The 21,182-nt window shown below is 38.2% G+C and overlaps 1 protein-coding gene across 5 annotated transcripts in view; it reads left to right on the plus strand.

Moving 5' to 3' along the window:
- Window positions 1–18,746, plus strand: part of LOC132822961 (polycomb group protein ASXL1-like) — a 106,515-nt gene extending 87,769 nt beyond the window's left edge. For all 5 annotated transcript variants that reach the window (XM_060836413.1, XM_060836410.1, XM_060836409.1 and 2 more), the window contains 3 exons: window positions 4,840–4,945; window positions 11,573–12,323; window positions 14,279–18,746. In XM_060836413.1, the coding sequence (XP_060692396.1) occupies window positions 4,840–4,945; window positions 11,573–12,323; window positions 14,279–17,584 (4,163 nt within the window). In that variant the 3' untranslated portion in view covers window positions 17,585–18,746. The remainder of the gene's footprint in view (window positions 1–4,839; window positions 4,946–11,572; window positions 12,324–14,278) is intronic.
- The last annotated feature ends 2,436 nt before the right edge of the window (window positions 18,747–21,182 follow it).

Genomic DNA, 21,182 nt, shown 5'->3' on the forward strand with positions numbered 1-21,182 from the left:
CCAGCACTTGACCCAAATTCCTCTAAACCCTCCCTATTCATATACTAATCCAGATATCTTTTAAATGGTACTATAGCAGCCTCCATCACATCCTTTGGCAGCTCATTCCATACACTCACCATCCAGCAATCACATTCCTAGCTTTGCACACAGTAATAGAATACATCTGATCAGGTCCTGGTCACCTTTATGCATTTTAAGACATCCAGCATCTCCTCTAAAATTGATATTTTTCAATGTGTCACCATCTATCTCCCTACATTCTATATTTTCCATGTCATTCTCCACAGTAAATATTGATGCGAAGTGCTCATTTAGTATTTTCACTTCTCTTCTGTGGTTCCACTTATTGGCTGCCTTGCTGATTTTTGAGGGGCCTTATTCTCTCCCTAGTTACCCTCTTATCCTTAAGACTTCTCCTTTAACCCTATTTGCCAAAGCTATCCAATTATAATCCTTCTGTGTCTGCTTGTAAGGGGCCCATCTATAATTTGTTGCATATTACCTAATAGCATGCTTTTTTTGATTTATCACCCTAGTTTTTGATTGAACTGCATCACTTTCAAACATAATGCATAATAGGAATTAAGGAAATGGAGGGCAAAAAGGGGACATGAGATAGCTTTGGCAAATAGGGTTAAAGCAGAAGTATATGTTGTCCCTCTTTATGAACTCCTTTACAACAAGACTACTAATTAACCTCTTTCATTGTATAATACTAGTTCTAAAATAACCTAGTTAGTACCTAAACACATGGCTACAGGAAAATAGACTACAAATACTCCAAAAAAAAATTGTCTTCCACAATATTACTACTAATTAAGGTTTGCCCAATCTATATGTAGATTGAATTCCCCAGTAAATACTGTTCTCTTTTGTTACACCATTTCTAATTACCTGACTTCCATTGTAATTTACATTTATCACTGCTGTTTGATAGCCCATAAACAATTTCCATCAAGTTTTTGGTCCCTTGCTGTTTCTTAGTTCCACCAGACTGGTTGTACATTTTGAATTTTAGAATGAAAATATTCTTTTGCTACAATACTGATGCCATCTTTAATTACTAGAGGCTCTGCGCTACCATCTCTCAACATCCTGTACTTGACCATCATGCATTCTTGAATATTTAAGCCCCAGCTATGGTTTCCTTGCATCTCAGCAATAGCTGTTAGGTCAACTTATGGACTTCTGTTTGAGCTGGTGATTCATGTATTTTACTGAAAATGGTGCAGACTCTTAGTTCCAGAGACTTAAGTTCATATTTTTAAAATGTTTTTGTAAACACTGACCTGATCTTTGGCAATCACTGACTCTTCCTTCCGTACTCTGATTATCATTATTTATTGCTACCTCTTTCTCTTTTACTTTATTAAATATTCCCCACCATGGTTCTTGCCTTGCCCTTGCTCCAAATTTGTTCAAAACTTCCTGTACTTCTGTAGTTTAAGACTACGTTAAAAACCAGTCCCACTGTATAGCCCAATTGTACTCCGTACTGATTTTACTACCCCATTAATCTAAATACACTTCTCCCATAGCCTTTTTTTGAGCCATGCATCCACCTGTCTAATCGCTATTGAAGATTGCTTTGGAAAATCGCTGTACCTATTCAGTAGAAAGTTTGTCTTATCTAAACACTGTCCACAATTAATCAGTCACGTTAAAGCCAATTCACATTGATGAAACACTTATTATACCAGAACGCCCTGTACTTTTTCCCCCTGTCTTTGGTATCTATGTGGATCGTGACAACAGAATCATCCCCATCTCGCTGAAAGTTCATCTCGAGCCTTGCAGACATGCTGAGCCCTGACACCATGTAGGCACCACAAGACTAGACTCTCATTCTTGACCACAGTGAATAGTGTCTAACCCTAGGCTTATACAGTCCCTCCTATCATGAACCGTAATCAGGCTTTGCTTTGTCCTAACAAATTGCAAGAGCCTCAAGATTATTACTCAGTAGCAAAGACTGAGGTTGCACCACGCTCAGCTTTTTAAGACCATAAGGCATAGGAGTGGCAGTAAGGCCATTCGGCCCATCGAGTCCACTCCGCCATGCAATCATGTCTGGGCATTTCAACTTCACTTACCCGCATTCTCCCCCTAGCCCTTAATCCCTTGTGACATCAAGAATTTATCAATCTCTGCCTTGAAGACATTTAGCGTCCCAGCCTCCACTGCATTCTGCGGCAATGAATTCCACAGGCCCACCACTCTCTGACTGAAAAAATGTCTCCACATTTCTGTTCTGAATTTACCCCCTCTGATTCTAAGGCTGTGTCCACAGATCCTAGTCTCCTCGCCTAACGGAAACAATTTCCTAGCGTCCACCCTTTCCAAGCCATGTATGACCTTGTAAGTTTCTATTAGATCTCCCCTTAATCTTCTAAACTCCAATGAATACAATCCCAGGATCCTTAGCCGTTCCTCATATTTAGACCTACCATTCCAGGGATCATCTGTGTGAATCTCCGCTGGACACACTCTAGTGCTATGTAATGAACCAAACTTTATAAAAAATCTTGAAGTAAGGGAACACTTAGGAAGCAGCGATCTTAATATGGTAGAGTTCAGTCTGCAGTTTGAAAGAGAGAAGGCAAAATCAGATGTAATGGTGTTACAGTTAAATAAAGGTAATTATGAGGGCATGAGAGAGGAACGGACGAAAATAGACTGGAAGCAGAGCCTAGCGGGGAAGACAGTAGAGCAAAAATAGGGACACTGTACAGAGGTTCATCCAAGAAAAGAAAAAAAGCCATCCTGTAAGCATTCCATGAATTCCCTTTCTTTGGATCCACTGACACCATCATTTATCCAGTCCACCTGCATATTGAAGTCTTCCATGGTCACCATGACCTTGCCTTTCTGACATGCTTTCTCTATTTCCCGGTACATGTTGCACTCCTGGTCCTGACCACTGTTAGGAGGTTTGTACATAACTCCCATTATGGTTTTTTTGCCTTTGTGGTTCCTCAATTCCACCCACACAGACTCCACATCATCCGACGCTATGTCATTCAGTGCCATAGATTTAATTTTGTTCTTAACTAACAAGGCAACCCCACCCCCTCTGCCCGCCTCCTGTCTTTTCGATAAGTTGAAAATCTTTGGATGTTTAACTGCCAGTCCTGACCCCCCCCCTGCAACCAGGTCTCTGTGATGCCTACCACATCATAATCATGCACGATGATCTGTGCCATTAGTTCATCTGCTTTGTTATGAATGCTACGAGCATTCAGGTGAAGTGCCTTAATGCTAACTTATCATTAGAGATATTGGACGCCATAAGATGTCCTAAGTTTTCCTTCCTTTTTGCTGCATTCTCAGTCTGCCTCAAGTTAAATCCTCCTGCACACATGCTATCCTGCTGCTTATCTTTCTATTTAACTCCATATTCCCTGTCACTTTCACCCCCCCCCCCCCCCCCAAAAAACTCAGAAGTTTAAAGTTCTACTGACCACCCTATTTATCCTCTTCACTAGAACATTGATACCTGATCGGTTCAGGTGGAGACCATCCCAATGGTACAGATCCCCGCCCCCCCCCCCTCCCCCGCCCCGCCCCTCCCCCAAAACTAATGCCAATGTCCCATGAAGTGGAATCTCTCTTTCCCACACCAGTCCCTTAGCCACATGTTTACCTCCCTAATTTTCTTATCCCTATGCCAATTGGGATGTGGCTCAGGCAGTAATCAGGAGATTATGACCCTTGAGGACCTGTACTTCAGTTTCCTTCCTGGTGCTTGAAATGAAGTGTACAGTTCCTTGCAATATCTCTAGCTCATCCTCCAGATTGTAATTTTGAGCTCAATGTCCACAAACTGATGTGATTGCTTTTAATTGGCATAGGAACTCCCACTTGCAGCTGTGAAACATCACCTATCCTGTCATCAGTGTCACAAATTCATTGAAAAGAAATGTAATGATTGTCTTCCTACCTCCATATTGACATAGGAAATTGGTGCTGACACCAATGATATGCATCTCGAGCAGGAAGTTGGCGTCCACTCCAATACATGCATGCAAAGTGTCACCTGATATCATTATTATTCACTAGCTTGGCTCACTGTCCTGCTCAGCACTCTGCTTGTCAGCTGGCTCACTGGATATTTGACCTACTACCCCTGTCAGATAACGTGAAATGTACAATCCTGAACCATAAAGTAGCCTGGCAAAGTAAGAACTTTGCAGATTAGAAATTTTGGAAAAATAACACTCTCTTTTTGCTTCTGCAGTTAAAATAACTTTTTAATTACTCATTATGAATGGTCCTAACCTTTTGATACACCACCTGTGATTGTATTAGCTGCAAATGCATCCTCAGTTTAATGTTCTGCAGCTTTAACAACTTCCTTCATCAACCCAACTTCTGGCATCTCAAATTGTGCACTCAAGCAGTACTGAGAAAGTTTTGTTTCACAGTGCAAGTGCAATGAGTTAGTTAAAGCAGAGAATCCTGCTTAAGCCAATTCGTTTCTTAACTGGTTAGCTCAAATAGGGATCAAAACCTGATAAAAATTTAACTAACTTATTTCAAACCTTAATTTAGTAAAATTGGATTTGAGAGAGAAATGAGCCCTTAAGTCTTTAGCTCTGCATCCAACTCCTGGTTTCACCAGGATAATTGCCATATGTGTTCACTTTTTCCTGTTCTCTTCTCCCAAAGCACGACTTCACTATCTAGCAATAATGGACATAAATATATGCTTAAAGTTTTTTTTTCCTTATAAGCATTCATTGCTAAACTTTTTGCAGTTTTGACTTAGTGTTTCTAAGATGTGAGATGTTTTTCATTTGAAATAAGTAATGTCTGTGTATTTTTAATGTTGTGAAGGCGAATTTACACCTGAAATGCAACTTCGACTACGTCAAGAAATGGAAAAAGAAAAGAGAGTAGAGCTGTGGAAAGAGAATTTCTTTGAAGATTATTATGGGCAGAAGTAAGCACAACTTTTGATTATATGTCCAGTCAGTTTTCTAACATTTTAAAATGTAATATTATCTTCTGAAACTTACTTACAGAGCAGCTTAAGAATTGAAAACAAAATTTGTATGACTCCTCACCAAATGGAGGACTCCCTGTTCTGTCTCGGGTGCCATTTTACAACTTCAAAATTATGGTGTTTTGTCCACTCAAAAATGAAGGTAAAGGATTCCATAACACCATCTGGCAATGAACAAATGAGTTCCCCTTGTAGTCTGACCAGAATTTGTCCCACAGCCAGTGTCAATAAATAAAATGAATTTCAGGTCAACTTCTCATTGAGGTTTGTAGTGCGTGTTGTGCAAATTGGCTGCTGTGTTTCTTACATTATAAGAGTGAATATATTTCAAAAGTTTTAGTTTACTATAAAGTATTTTATGTCCTGAGATTCTAAAAGGTTCCATATCAAGGAATATTCCTTTTTAAGACTTGCATGGCTATTCTTTTCCTTTTTTATTTACTGTGTCTGGGTTTATGTCAAAAAAGCATCTTGCGCATAGAGAAATTCATGGTGTTCATCGAAGGAATATAACCATATAGTAGTAGCAAAATTTAACTAGTGTGGTTTTAATTTGCAGAGTTAAGTGCCACATTCAAGAATCAATCGGTGTGCTCCTCACACACCATACACAAAATGTGATCATTGGTTATGGTGCAAAACCACCCATCCTATTTGCACAGGCTCTCCAAATGAGCAACCTTATGTTATACTTCTGCTCTTGCCTGTCAACCTGAACACTGCCTCCTTTTCAAGTAATCATCTAATGCTTTCTTGAGTACATCGATTAAGTTGCCACTAATATTTCTTCTGGGCTGTGTGAACGCAACCACTTTGATGTTCCGCACATGGTGATTGCAACATTGACTTCCAGTCTTGGAGGCGCATGCGGCCAGAAAGAAAATTAAAGGATTGCTGTTCACCATGCTTCCAGGAAATGTGTTTCTAACCCTAACTCCTCTCTCTCCACAAAGCATTTTGTCACTTAATTTGCTGCTTTTGCAACTTACCTTAAATCTGTGACCTCTTGTTTTCAATCCTTTCACAAATGAGAACAGTTTCTTCCAATCCACTGTCAGTCGATTCCTGTCCCAGCTTCACCAATTTATCCTCATAACTGAGACTTGTTATTCCTGGAATTATTCTTGAAAGCCTCTTCTATACTCTCTTCAATGCATTCTCATTTTTCCTGAAGTGTAACACTCAACTATATACAATATCCAGCTGTTGAACTAGTGTCCTATAGTTCAGCATAACTTTCTTCCTCTTGTACTCTGCCCCATTAATAAAACTTCAGATACTGCCTATACTGTCTGCTTTATGAACTGCTTCCTCCACCCGTCATGTCATCTTTAACGATTTAGACAGATGTATACTCAGGTCTGGCTATTCCTTGAATACCTTTTTAGAATTGTATATCTTTTTAGTTTATGCTGTTCATGTTCTTTGTCTGAAAGTGTACCAACTCTACCTTCCCTATATTAAAATTAATGTGCCACCTATTTGCTCATCCAACTACCTATTCAATGTCCCTTTGAAGTTCTGCTTTGTTCTCTTCACAAATTACAGTGCTTTTAAGTATGATGTAATTTGCAGATTTTGATCTTGTTCCCTTTCACCAAAAGGTCCTGATCTCTAATATGAATCAGGAAAACCAAGGATCCTAATACCAACCTTTGGGGAAATCCACTACAGACTTGCTCCAATCCAAATAATACACATTAACCATTACTCTTGTTCCAAACACTTTGCCATTTTTCTATCCACGTTGCTACTGCCCCATTTATTCCATGACTTCTGACTTTGTTTACAAGTCTGGCAATTTTTGAAAGCCCACATACGTCCTATCAACAGCATTATTCTCATCAGCATTCTCTGTTACTTATTCAGAAAGCTTCAGCAGCTATTTGTTGATCCACGATTATCCATGTGATTTAAATTACCCCAAATTATTGTTTCTCCACATCTGAAGTTTAACTGATTGATATGTAATTCCTATGCTTCTCATTCCATCTTTTGTTTTTAATAAAGGTATAATGTTTGCAACTCTCCAGTCCCCAGACATGTTCCCCCCCCCCCCACCACCACCAACATCAAGTCTAAGCAAGACTGAATTTATGGCTAATGCCTCTGTAATTTCCATCCTTTCTTCAGTAACCTTAGATGCATTCTATTTGGTCTTTTGCCTTCTCAACTGACGAAGGAACAGTGCTGTGAAGCTTGTACTTTCAAATAAACCTGTTGGATTATAACCTGGTGTTGTATGACTTTCAGGAGAGACAATGCATCCATTGCCACTGCCTTATTAAATGTGAAGTCTGAACCAACTGAATTTCTTGTGCCTTCTGTTGGCTGAGTTACATTTGCTTCCTTGGTAAAGGCAGATGTCAAGTATTTATTTAATATCTCAGCTAAACCTTATTTCAAGATGTAAGTAACCTTCTTAGTTCCTAACCAATTTCAATCCTTGTTTTACCACCTTTTTTTTTAATACTTATGTGCCTTTAAAAGACTCTGAGATTCGATTTTATGTTAGCTGCTAGTCTCTTCATAATCATGTTTTGCTTCATTTTATTGCTTTTCACTTCCATTCTGGACCTTGTATATTTAGCTTGGTTTTAAACTGTATTTTCCATCTGACACCTGAGCATATTTCTCCTTCTTTATATTAATCTCTGTCTTTTTTTTTTATCTAGGGAGCTCTTGATTATTTGCCCTACCTTTTCCTTTTGTGGAAATATAACTTGACTCTACCTGAATCATCATCTCTTCTTTGAAGGTAGTCCATTGTTCACCCACAGAATTTCCATCCAACCTTTGATTCAAATGTATACTGCCAGCTCACCTCTTGTCTTACTGTAGTCAGCTCTCCCAGAGTTGATTTATTGCTTTTCTTCCACCGTCCTCTTAATCCTAGTGATCGAATGAATGACCACTGTCTCTTTTAAATGTTCTGCCACTAACACCTGGTCTACTTGACCACCTCATTTCCAAGAGTCAGGCCTACCAGTCTTCCCTTTTTTGTTAGACTTTAACTTCTTTGCAGTTCTGTTTTTCTACGTCCTGTAGTGTCTTTTTAGACCTTCCTGAGCAATGTAATTGCAACCTGTTTGCTTCTTAGCTTTAGCAAAATCATTTCTTGAACCATCTGGGACATTCTCTTCCTCCAGTATGACAATGCTGTCCTCAAAGCTAGTGTGCTACCAATTAAACCTGTTGGACTAGAAGCTGGTGTTGTGTGATTTTTAACTTTGTCCTCAACTAAGACTGTGTCAACTCCTACTTTTTTGCTATTCCAATTTTGTTGAACACTTTGCATCCAAGATTATTGAATACCCAATCATACTGTTCCGTAAGCAGGGCGCCTCTCCTAGCTGCAATATCATAATTCAACATGTCAGAGTATGTCTATAACTTTTAGTTTATTCTTTTATTCTGTTTTGGATTTCTCTATTCTAGTCCTAAATGGGATCTCTCAGTATTTTATGCATCCTGGTATTCTTGGATTTTCTCCTGTTTCATATGCAGTAAATCCTATGTATCTGCAAAATAATGAATCTCGAATTTGCCTATCTGTGCCAAAAATAAGTAACAACAAAAAACAGCATCTGTGGGCAGAAATAGTATATCAGCTATATTATTGACCATTTTAATGAGCACTACACAATCAAATTTCATCATTTATGGGAATTCTCGGGAACAGAAATCTTGCTGATACGGAGGAATTACTATTTTATTATTAAACCCTCTCCAACTGTACTACCTGCAAAGTATTCAAACCCAACTCTGTACAGCTGTACTGGAGGCAAAGAGAAAGATCCAAGCAGTAGTGACAGGAGATGTTGGCTTGAAGGGAAACAGGCATTTCTGAGGCCACAGATATGACCCAGGATGCAGGTCTTATCTTCCCATTTCAGTATTCATTTGTACATGACACTGGTAATGTAGAGATCGCGTTTGAGGTCCTGCTTTCTGTTTTTTTTAAATCTCAAAGTTCTGACTTGTGACCACATCCTGCTTCTACTTATGTCTTTGGTGCCATGTGAACTGCAAATTTTGGCTAATGCAGAGAAATGTCCAACAGCTGCTCCATAATATCCTTGACTCTGGTACCAGAGAGGTAATATTCCATCATGAGTCATATCTCTGGCTACAGAAATGCTTGTCTGTTTCCCAGACTAACATCTCCTATCACTAATGCTGTTATTTCTTTCCTTCCCTCCTGTACAGTTCAACTGCCTGAGCCATGGGCCTGGCTCACATTATAGTACCTGCCTGGTTCTCTCCGTCTGCCTGCAATCATCTGTTCCCTATCTACCTGCATGCCTTTGTTCTCACTTATTGCCCACATCCTTATATATGATAACCACATAGTCTTCTGCCTTGTGAATGAATCGTAGTGACTCCAGCTGCCATTAGAGCTCTGAAATCCAGAGCTAAAGTTTCTGCAGCTGGTAACACCACCTACACAGCTAAATGACATGAAATATCTCAAGATTCCCGACACACCATAGGATAGGCATTGTGTGGGGGCAAGCTCCCCTTCCTTTCTTTGAACTTAGTTTTATACTGTGGTTGCTACAGGCTGAAGATTAGGAACGTTTCAAACTGAGTAGAAAGCAGAATTATTCACCTTTGCTCACCAGTCAGCTTCCGTTGTACCTGTAAATTGCACAACCACCTGATGAAGGAGTGGCGCTCCGAAAGATAGTGCTTCCAATTAAACCTGATGTGCAGAATGTGGCTTAGTTGTTGACATCTTTAAAAAAAATACTCGGGATCATCTTGGGTCTTCCCAAGTCATCAAGAGTTTTCAAATTCCTTTTGGGTGTTTCAAGCACGTAACCTAATAATAATCTGCATAATTTCTTCAAACAATTTCCATTTTGTTTGGTCACTTCTGATGTACTAAGATGACGACTGCTTAACAGGAAAAGTAGTAGCTACTGCCTGGATTGACTTTGTGTCATGGCTTTATGAAGATTCCTACAGTGCAACTGCAATAGATGTTAATGCTAAGACCCACCTATCTATTAAGAAAGATGAATACAACTTGAGCTTCCCTTAATTTCAGGTATGCCAGTCATACCATCTCCAAAGTAGTGTTGCAGTGAATTATAGATGGTATCTAGAGTGTCAACCAAAAGAGAAAGGTAGACTACCCCTCCTAGAAATGACTGACTAAATATTTGAACCGTTCTATTTCCAAACAGCTTTATTTTAGTGTCCTATACAGATTAGCGATGTTTTCTAAAGGATGTTCATAAATATTTCTGTAATGTTTCTTTTATGCGATGAGAATTTCTATGGACTTCATGCACATTTGCGGTAAGTGTTGTGTGGCTGCATTCCAAAAATGAAACCTTATTTGGTAGGAGCACAGATCTAATAATTGGGTGTGCAGATCAGTGTGTCCAATTTTGCTGTGTCAGTAGTAGTGTGAGGAGTCAGTTTGCATAAGTTTTACAAATTTGACACATGAAATGTGTACATCACATTTCACACAGTAGGTTGTGTTGACTTTTTCACTCCTGATAGGTACTTTGTCAAGCATGGCTTCGTGAATCCTTGTCCTTACTTATTTTTAGGATCAATTGTAGATCATAGGAACAGGAGTAGGCCATTCAGCCCCTCAAATCTGCTCTCATTCAATAGGGTCACAGCTGATCCAACACCCCTCACATCCACTTTCCCCATAGCCTTTGATTCCTCTACTGATCACTAATCTATTGTAAATCAGATTCATCCTGCTTTCAACCATTATACTTTTCAGAGATTAAAAATATTTCTGATTCTTTCAGTTTCCAAATTGTGATGCTAATGTTATTTATGACACTCTGAATCAAGTTTCTGTTACATTGGTTTTTAAATTGGGAAGGTAGCTTTGCAACATACATCTTGACTCGTGAGTTCATATCCCACAACAGCGTAGACTTAAATGTTGTCTACTAATTCAAGTTGACTAACAAAGGAAGAAATGCTAGGCATGAGACCAGCTAAGATATTTCACTTGATGCACGGCATGATGTTGGTTAATTGGTTTTCTGTGGATGGCTGCAGCTCCTGATTTGTCAGGCATTGTGCAGAGGCAACGCCATGAGGCGTTCACATTGTTTTAGTTCTCCTATTTTTTAATTCAGCTTCACACTACTTAAATTTATCACTAAATCCAGCTTAAATTCTGTTGATGTAATAAGCGTTCCAACAATTTGTGTACATAAGTTCACTGTCCACCCATTTTGCTAAACTGTTATCTACACTGTCTACCAATAACTGGGTTGGAATTTTGTTTGTCTAATTTTAGTGTTGGCATGCATTTCAAAAATGAATTAAAACTTACTTTTGTTTTAAAAGGTCCCATTGTTACCTCTTGTCCCGCAATATTCTTGAACATATGCAATAGACCCAGCTTAAATTGTAGAAATGGCATCTTCAGGATAGAATTAGTGCAGATGGAATCCAATCAAATGGAAATCAAATTGAAAGTGAAATCTCAGAAGGAAAATTGAAAATTAACATTGTCACATGTTGCTATACAATGCAATCCAATATATATGAGTATATTTGTTTTGGTTATGTTAACAGACTGGGCTTGACTAAAGAAGAATCAGAACAGCAGACATCAGTACAAGTGGGAATAGAAAATGAAGCCAGTTCACCTGTATTAGCAGGACCATCTAAACCGCAAAGTCCGGTTAAAAAGCAGGATGAGAGATTAAGGAAATGTACTAGAAGTTCAAAGGTGGACCTCAAATGTAGAGTGAAGCGGAGCCTTATTAAAGAGACAAAGGCTGAACTTCCTGAACCAAGTGAAAAAACAGATTCATGCTTGGTGTCTTTTCAAGATACCAGGAGCCAGAAACAGCACAATCATGAGGCCAAGGTGTTTCAGGCTGTTGGCTGTGCAGATGAAGATCAACTTAGTTTAAGTAATAATGAAGCTAGACCGGGACAGCTAGAAGAAAATCTTCCAAGTAAATCTGCCTTAAACTCCAAACCTATATTACTTACAGAAAGACCTGCAGGAATACAATCTCAAGAACATAGCAAATCTGATGGATGTTCAGAATTGACTGATGTGCAACCTGCTGGGATTTCTAAGGATCAGATCACCTGTCTTACTATAAGAAGTGCTGTTTTGAAAAGTGAGTTAGAGCACAATTCTTCAGAGTCCAAAGACCAAAAGAGAAAGTCTTCTGAGCATGGTGCCTCAACCTCTGGCCCTGAGAAAAAGCCACGACTTGAAGATCATCAGTCCTTTCGGACCACAATTGATAGCTTTCGGACAGAAAAAGAGCATCCTACAAAAGAAGAGCCAAAGGTGCCACCAATTAGAGTACGTATGTATAAAATTATTGAATCATTACTTGAAAAGCACACTGTTGTTTCTATTTTACTGGTGTTAGATGATGTCAAACAATTTGGGACAGTAGCTGTGATGCTTTGTTTTCTTGAGATTAATATTAAATCTAGGAAATGCCATGATTCACTTGCCAAGCCTTCCATCTGAAAAGCACAGTCACTGGTCTCCTCTTTCTGCATGCAAAATAAAGTCTTTGATATTTTCCTCCTCTTTAAAATGGTTAGTCCTCTTTTTGTTTTAATGTTAAATGCTTCATACATTTTATTTCAATGTTGGTTGATCTGAAGTCTGTTGTAGTTAAGAATTCTGGTGGTGTTTTCTGAAATAAAGTCTGTTTCTGTTTTTAATTACTGGAGGATTTGTGGCAGTTGAGTTTCATGCTGTGTGGTCCCTGATGAGAGGCTGTGTAGGTTAGGTCCTATTTAAAACTTGTATTTTATTTTGTCATACCTGCAATCTTTATCCCCTAAGTGAGATTATTCGTTTGGTTCCAATTGTTACTAAGTTACTGAATAAGGGGTCCTATAAATTGTGATTGCACTTTTACAGTTAGAATTGCTCTCTTTGTATTGATAATCATTTAGCTATTTTAGGTTACTCAAGTTTACGCTTAAAAGTTGTAAACTTTGTCATTTATATGTAGTAGTGTATTTTACAAGTAAATCCAGCTGAATAGTTTTGACCTTTTTGTGTGCAGTTTCCCTGCAGTTGCTAGGGTCTTGGGATCATCTTAATTCCTGAAAAATCCTGTTAGCTCTCCAGTGGAAAACATTGTAGTTGCAAAACATGGTTCATTGGTGAAAAAAATTGGTTTGTCTGCTCATGCTCTTGAGGTATTCTGCTACAAGTGCTTAGACCGAGACAAACTACTTGCATATTAAAAAGCCATCCACGAGGAAATTCTAACGGAAATGTATTCTGTTCATAGATTTTAATTAAAAAATAAGAGCTTTATGAATCCCATGTTATGCTTTATTAATTAAGATCCTAAAATTTGCATTATCTCTTGAGACTTAATATAGCAATTTACTCAGTTGGTGTACACATGTCTGAGTCTTTATATGGAGAGTTTATGCCTCACTATGGGTTTGGAGTATGCCATCTAGACTGATACTATGAAAGCACTTTGTTTTAGATAATTTGAACAGAGACCTTATTGCTTATTTTGGTGGCTCAAATCGATTTGAAGAATCTTACAATGATACAAATGCAAGTTTTTTTCCAGGTGTCCTGACTAAGGTCTTTGTTGGTACACAACAGCATTTTAAGTACAAATTCGTGAATAATTGCTAATGTGCTGTTTTAAGGAGCCTTGGGTTGGAATGCTTGAGTTTTACAACATTACAATGACTGCACTACTATGATGTGCTTTGGGAATCCAAAAGACTTGATAAAGTGCTACACAAGTGCAAGCTCCTCCTATCTGTATGTGTTTTTGCAGCGACCAGAAGTTTACTTTGATTGTGTCATTCAGAGCAGGACATTTTTCTTTCCTGATTTTATGTTTCGTAAATGTACGTTCTATTGGTAAACCATTACGTGGAGAGAATAAACGAGTAAGCTGGAGAAACCTGGATCTATTAACTTGCAGCTGGTCACTTATAAAATTATTACTTTGTTGCACATTAATGCGATGGCTTGGTGAGAGTGCGCACTGATTAAATTATCTTTTCTTTTTACAGATTAGCTGACCCATTGTGTGTAATCAGTGCTTTTCTGTTTGCATTTTAGTTTTTCAGTTACAGTTTACCTTTTTGGTTTTGCTGTGTAGAGTTTTGAAATTATTAGCAATCGCTGAAGGATCAATATCTCGGCAATCAAATCTTTATCCAAAAAATGTTGTATGAAGTATAACCAGTTGCTGTCTTTGTTGTAGAACCTATTTCATTAAAAATTCTGTAATAAATTTTTAATTATTTTTCTTCCAGATTCAACTCTCAAGAATCAAACCACCATGGGTTGTCAAAGGGCAGCCAACCTATCAGATATGCCCCAGAATCATCACTACAGTTGGAACAGTCAGTCGAGAAAGGACAGGTGCCAGAACACTTGCAGATATCAAAGCCCGTGCTCAACAAGCCAGGGCACAAAGGGAGGCAGCAGCAGCTGCAGCTGCCAGTGTTACAGTGGAAGCAGGGGGAAGGGGTAGTGGTAGTAATGGACCACGGGGCACTGATTCATTCGGACAGAACCACGGAAAAGCAAGAGCTCTTGAACAAACTACAACAAAACATCAGTATAGAGCACAGCTATTCCAAACCTGCTCAACAGATGAACCAGAAAAAAACAGTGATGGAGAGAATAGTGTTAAGCAAGGTATTATAATTGAGGAGTGTGTGGAAAGTGATCTAATTGACATAACACCAGGTAAATTGGAGACAGATGATATCCAGCAAACTGATTTGGGAGGTAATGCTAATTACACAATAATTAACAGTAAATCACCAGATTTAGTGGTTGATGTGCAAGATTGCAACCAGGTTACTGTTTGTCAACTCAGCGACATTGTGGTATCTGACGGGCAAACGGACAGTGATGAAACTGAAATTCTTCAAGAGGATCAACCACCTGAAACATTGAACTTGAGTGCTGACAGAGACAATATTTGTCATGAATCGAGTGAAAAGCTTAAATGTGAAGCAGCAATAGTTACATTTCCTGAAGCTGATAATCCTTTGCATCTACCCTGTGATCAAATCCAGAACTCTGTAAAAGATAAAACAATTTGCATTGATGAATCTCTTCAAAATTATGGTTTCTCTAGACCAATAGTTGCTGAAACTAAGAATACTGTCGTCCTCAACACTATGGACATCCCTGTTGTGGGGGTGGAAACTGCAGAATCTGATTCATTGCCAAGTAATGAAATGGAAACTAAAGCAAACACTACAGATGTTTTGTCTACCCAATTATCAGGTGAATTTCTAGAAACTGATTTATGTGAGCAAGAAGTTAACCGATGCACCATAAAGGAAATCGAATCTCCATTAATCCATAAAGTAACTTGTTCTCCAACTTTGCAGTCACATGATGAAAATGACAGTGATTGTGCTGAAGTTAACGTAAGTAACCAGCAAGAAATAAGCAAGTTACTGGAGGCTTCAAATGTATCTCATATTGCTGAGAAACAGATGACATCTGTAATAGTGTCAGCATGCTCTAATAAGGAACCCAGCCATTCATTAACACAAAAAATTTCTCTCGAGTCTGAGGGGCTTAACTGTTTTGCTTCTGATGATGCAGAATGTGCGCCAGCGCACCTTATGAAACATGAGCAGGCAGTAGCAAATGGCAGGCACCAATCGATAGAATCCGATGTTGCAGTATTAGAGGATGTCTTTGGCCAGCTAGTCAGCAAAAGGCAGCAAAATTCTGGGAGTGAGCTGAATATGAATGGCTTGTATTATAAGACTGAAATAGGTAGACAGCTGTCTGATGAAGGTTGTATACAGCCCACAAATGAAAGAATACTGGAAGATGATAGAACCCCTGTATGTTGTAAAAGTGGTGTAATTGTGGAAAGTTCTGATGCCTGCAAAGGGACTAATGATGGTGATCTGCCCAAACATTTACAGATGTTAGAGGATAATCAGCTGCAAAAGGATGGAAGACCAAATGAGTGTCAAAACGAGAAGGCTGAAACTTTGCATAACATGCATCAGACTGTCTCTTTGCTACATCCAAGTGTTGAAAAGCCGAAAAAAGTTGGTAATTTGAATAGGCCACTCTCATCTGTTGAAGTCAATAACCCGTTGGTTACCCAGTTACTTCAGGGCAGCCTTCCTTTAGAGAAGGTTTTGCCACAGTCACATTCTGGTACCAAATTGGAGATAACGAGGTTGCTTATACCGCCTCCACTGCTTTCTGAGAACCCACAGGTGAAGCAGGAAAGAAATTTCAGTCAGTTGACTGTTGATGTCCCACAAACAACTGATATCAAAAGTATAATCAGTGGAGTACACAGTGGAATCAAGTTAACTGATTGTCATTTGCATAAAATATTGTCAGGAGATTTTCGAGATTTGTCTCAAAAACGACTTGAACAGATGAAGTCAACTGTATTGCAATCCGGTAAGCAGTATGTGCAACCACAGATGGTCTTAGACAGGGATTGTGCAAGTCTTGGAGATGGTCCAGTTGTACAGGAGCAGCGAAATAGAACACCAGATCTTTCTAAACCTGTTGAAGAGTCTGAAGCCACAACAGAAAAACTAACTCGTGCTTCTTGCAATTTTGAAGATAGCAGTAAAGAACTAATGAAAGTCTCCCCTGGAAATATACACAGTCCCAATGTAAAAAACCCTATAATTAGAAACATGCCTGAGACCTTGAAGAAAATCAGTAGCTCTACTGTGTCTGGCTACTACATTCCAAATACACCTACCTTTTGTAGAAGTTTGGAGGCTCAGAACACAATATTTGGTTCGGTAATAGCTAAAGCGTGCAGTGGAATACCAGGGAGGCAAAAGGTTAGCCATGGTTATTTACATAACACCGTTGTTGTGCAAAATGATGGAAGCTGTAGAGCAACAGAAGTAATTAAGATTCAATCAAAGGGTTCGGTTATTGAGCATGTGCCAGGCATTGCCCAGACTTCACCAGAAAGGAATTTAATTGGAATGGAAAATATGCCAAATGCAAGAAGGGAATGGCTTCCTAAACTGCATGAAAGCTTTAAAGTCATCAAAACTGAAAATATTCCCACATGTCGAGGAAATAACCAAAACCAAGACATCATTGGTATAAATGATGGTGCATACATTCCTTTTGATTCTAAAGACAAATTGTATGTTGGACCAATAAAGATGGACTGCAATATTGGAAAAGTTATTAAAGAGACTGGTCTACAATTTCAGCATTCATCAGAACATTCTCTCATTAATTCCCAGCTCAGTATTCAGCAGCAGTTATATGGCAAGCTTCCTAAACTTTCATTCAGTAGCACAGGATTTAGTCATATCACCAACACGTCTGTTTCAGAACTCTCTATGAGTAACTTTCCAGCATCTCTTGCTGGAAGTGTAATGTCGCTGAGTCAAAAGGCGAACTTCGGGAATCACAATTCTTCAGTTCCTGCTCAGACATTTGCTGAAAGCAGTGGTGTCAACGAAATGACTTTTAAATGTTCATGCAGACTAAAGGCCATGATCATGTGCAAAGGATGTGGAGCATTTTGCCATGATGATTGTATAGGCCCATCTAAGCTTTGTGTATCATGTCTTGTGGTGAGATAGTGAAGAACTGTTGTGAAGAAATGATTAATCTGGATCCCTATGATGTGGATTATTATAGCATGGTGAAAGTGCAACATTTATGTATCAAAATTGTGTATCATTGTGTATAATTTTGCCTTTTTTTTCTTGAGTCCAGTCTGGCCACTGTACATAAATGGAAAGGCAGATAAACTGCATGCAAAAACGTTAGGAAGTGCATCTTAGCAGTTCCTAATGAACCATTTTTGGACTGCAAATCATGAGGGACCTATCTGTTGGAATTCCTATTAGAATTTTTTTGCTAATGTTAATGTCTTTTCTTACCAGAGATGTGTAAAGATGAAGTTGTTGATTTCACAATAATGGTCTATGCACTGATTTAGTTTGTAAAACTGAAAGCAACATGTTAATACTGTAAAACTGACCACATGATTAAGCATGTTGAGTTTTTGCTATTTGTTTATGACCTAATACAAAGCAGTGTTCAGTTATTTTTTTCAATGTTAAAATGCTTATAGTCTCCTACATTGGTATGCTTTGCATGTTGGTGATGTTGCTCTTCAGAAAGGTTGAAACGGAGAGTGCAGTATTTGATGCTTCCAGTGCGTTACTGACACTGGCATCTTTACACTTTGTTTTGTTTAGCTTGCTTCCCCCTTATTTGGAAGTGGTAGAATATAACCTATGAACACAGTGTTAGCAAAGATGCAAGCTTATTAGGTGGCCTTATAGAAGTGGTTTGTTGTTTTCCATTTATAATTGCGAAGAACAATGGGGCAGAAGTCTTTTACTTCATTGTTTGACCTGAATCTCATTCCCTGTTTACCAAAGACATTCTGCAAATATAAATTTATTTAGAAGTGGCTTTACAAACTCATTCTCAGGGTACATTAATCTCCAGCCATCAAATCTTTCTCCTTTCTATTTGTCTATGTTCATGCTGTTGTGTTGACTGAGTATATGCTTGGGATTTATTAGTCTCTAATGCGTGGGTGACTTTCTGTCTGTATTTGCTGTATTTTTATTTACATCTTTACACAGTATTGAATTGTGTAGTAAATTGAATAAAATACATTAATTATATTGTGATGTGGTACATTGTTCATATAAATCTGCTAAGCTCTTTGATCTTTGCATTCTCCAAATTTTATCTGTTTGAAGTATTAAAAGAAATTTTGTTTCGCTGGACAGGTTATAGTCTCTCATCTGTACTAACACGTGACAAAGCCACTTGTGTTTTGACTGGGTTTTTGAGGTTGCATATTGGAGTGAAAAAAGTGAGTTTTCAATGATTTTAAATTGTACTGCTTTTAGTTAGTTTTTTGAGAACGACTCACACCCACAATTTAGGCACATTTTATGTTTTTAATTTTATGTTAAGTAAATTTTCAGGGAAATGTCAACAACATTATTAAAATTGGGTAAACTGCAGTAAGTTATTGTTTAATATGTAAACTAACATCAATAATTAGCTAATCTAATTGTGTGATTATCAGCATAGATGAAGGCTATGGAGTTTACAGAAGATTATTGGCACAATTTTTGTCAAACCAAGCTAGTAATTTAATATTGAAAATATACATTTCATAAATAATTATATGTGAATACAGGATCAGTCTAACTTGGAGTACTAGTGATTTTCATAATAGGTGATTCCTAAAAATTACTGTCTTCAGAATAATTCATTCTCTGTCCTGTTTGCTTCAAAAAATAAGAACATTCTCTTTCTTCATCTTCATCTTCAACTCCTTGGTCTCATTTGAAATTTTTGGGTTTCCCTTCTAGATAAGGGCAAATGTAAATGGTATCAAGGCTGAGGAATGATATGCATTTTCCTTTTTGGTTAACCTTAAAGTTGTTCATAAAAAATTGGAATAAAAGTAGACTATTCTGCCCTTTGAGCCGGCTCTGCCGGCATAAGATTATAGCTGTTCTGTTTTTCAAATTCTACGTTCCCATCTACCCCCAGTAACCTTGCATTCCCTTGCCTAACAAGAATCCGTCTCTCCTTATCTTAAAAATACTCGATGACCCACCTCAGTTGCCTTCTGATGCAGTTTGCCAAATGCAGTGCTCAATTTTAAAAAGAATTCCTCATCTCTGCCATAAAAGGATCAAGCCTGACTCTAAAATAGTGCCGTATAGTTTTAAAATGACCCACGAGAGGAAACATCGTTGCCATGTTCACTTGTCAAGACCATTCAGGATATTGTACAAGTCAGTCAAGTCACCCATCATTCTTTTCTAAATTAGTAGACTCCAAGCTAGCCTCCTAAAACCATGTGTTAATTTCACTGTCTTCTGGGCAAAAATTACTTTAGTATGCTTTCAAAAGCAATGAAGATGAATTTGTATGGAGTCAAACAGTATGGAAACAAACCCTTCGGTCCAACCAGTCTGTGCCGAACATAATCCCAAACTAAACTAGTCCCACCTGCCTGCTCCTGACCCATATACCTCCAAACCTTTGTTATTCATGCACTTATCAAAACATCTTTAAATGTTGTAAATGTACCCACATTCCCCCCACTTCCTCAGAAATTCATTCCATACCTGAACTACCATCTGTGTAAAAAGCACAAAATATTGTCCCTAAAGTCTTTTTTTAAAATCCCTTTTTCCTCCCCTTAAAAATGTGCCTTAGCCTTGAAGTCCCCAATCCTAGTAAAAAGACAACTACCATTAACTCTACCTATACCCCACCTATACAAGGTGGCCTCTCAACCTGCTACGCTGCAGTGGAAAAATATCCCAACCTATTCAGGCTTTCTTTCTAACTCCAGTCTTCCATATCTGGCAACATCCTGGTAAATCTCTTCTGAATCCTCTCCAGATTAATAACATCCTTCCTATAACTGGGTAACCAGAACTGGGCATGGTATTCCTCAAGAAGCCTCAGCAATGTCCTGTACAACATGATCATGACTTCCCAACTCCAATACTTAAAGGAGTTAGCAATGAAGGCAAATGCCTTTTTCACTACTGTGTCTTTAAGTGATACAAACTTCAAACAATTATGTACCTGAACCCCTAGGTCCCTCTGTTCTACAACAATACCCAAAGTTACATCATTATTTGTATATTAATAAACCCTACCCTTATTTGTTGTACTGAAATGCAATACCTCTAGTTTATCCAGATTGAACTTCATCTGCCATTTTTCAGCCCATTGACCCATTTGATCAAGATCCCTTTATGTTTGATGCTAACTTGTATCCATTTTCTAGTTGTACTGCGGATAAACTGTGTCTAATGCCATTATTTAAATTATTTTATATATAGATGTTAATTTTATAATGTTTCCAAATTTAAATGATTGAACATGATATATATCTTTAAATCCTCTTTTACGATCTGGCTCTTCCTGATCTCTAATCTCATTCACTGTTATTTTACATGGTTCTGATGTATACATTGCTTCTACCATCAGTACCTATCTGTCAACCACCATAGCTATGTTGCCTGGAGCAACTGCCTTCTGCATTAATATGCCTCTTCCTATTTTAAAACACTGCCTTCAATCCTATCTGATGGTTATTGGTCATCTCTTCACACTAATGCTGTTGCTCAGCATCTACTTTTTTCTGAAGTACTTAGATATGTGTTATATCTTTTTCAG

Source organism: Hemiscyllium ocellatum, chromosome 15 (genome assembly GCF_020745735.1).
Source record: "Hemiscyllium ocellatum isolate sHemOce1 chromosome 15, sHemOce1.pat.X.cur, whole genome shotgun sequence".
Lineage (NCBI taxonomy): Eukaryota > Metazoa > Chordata > Chondrichthyes > Orectolobiformes > Hemiscylliidae > Hemiscyllium > Hemiscyllium ocellatum.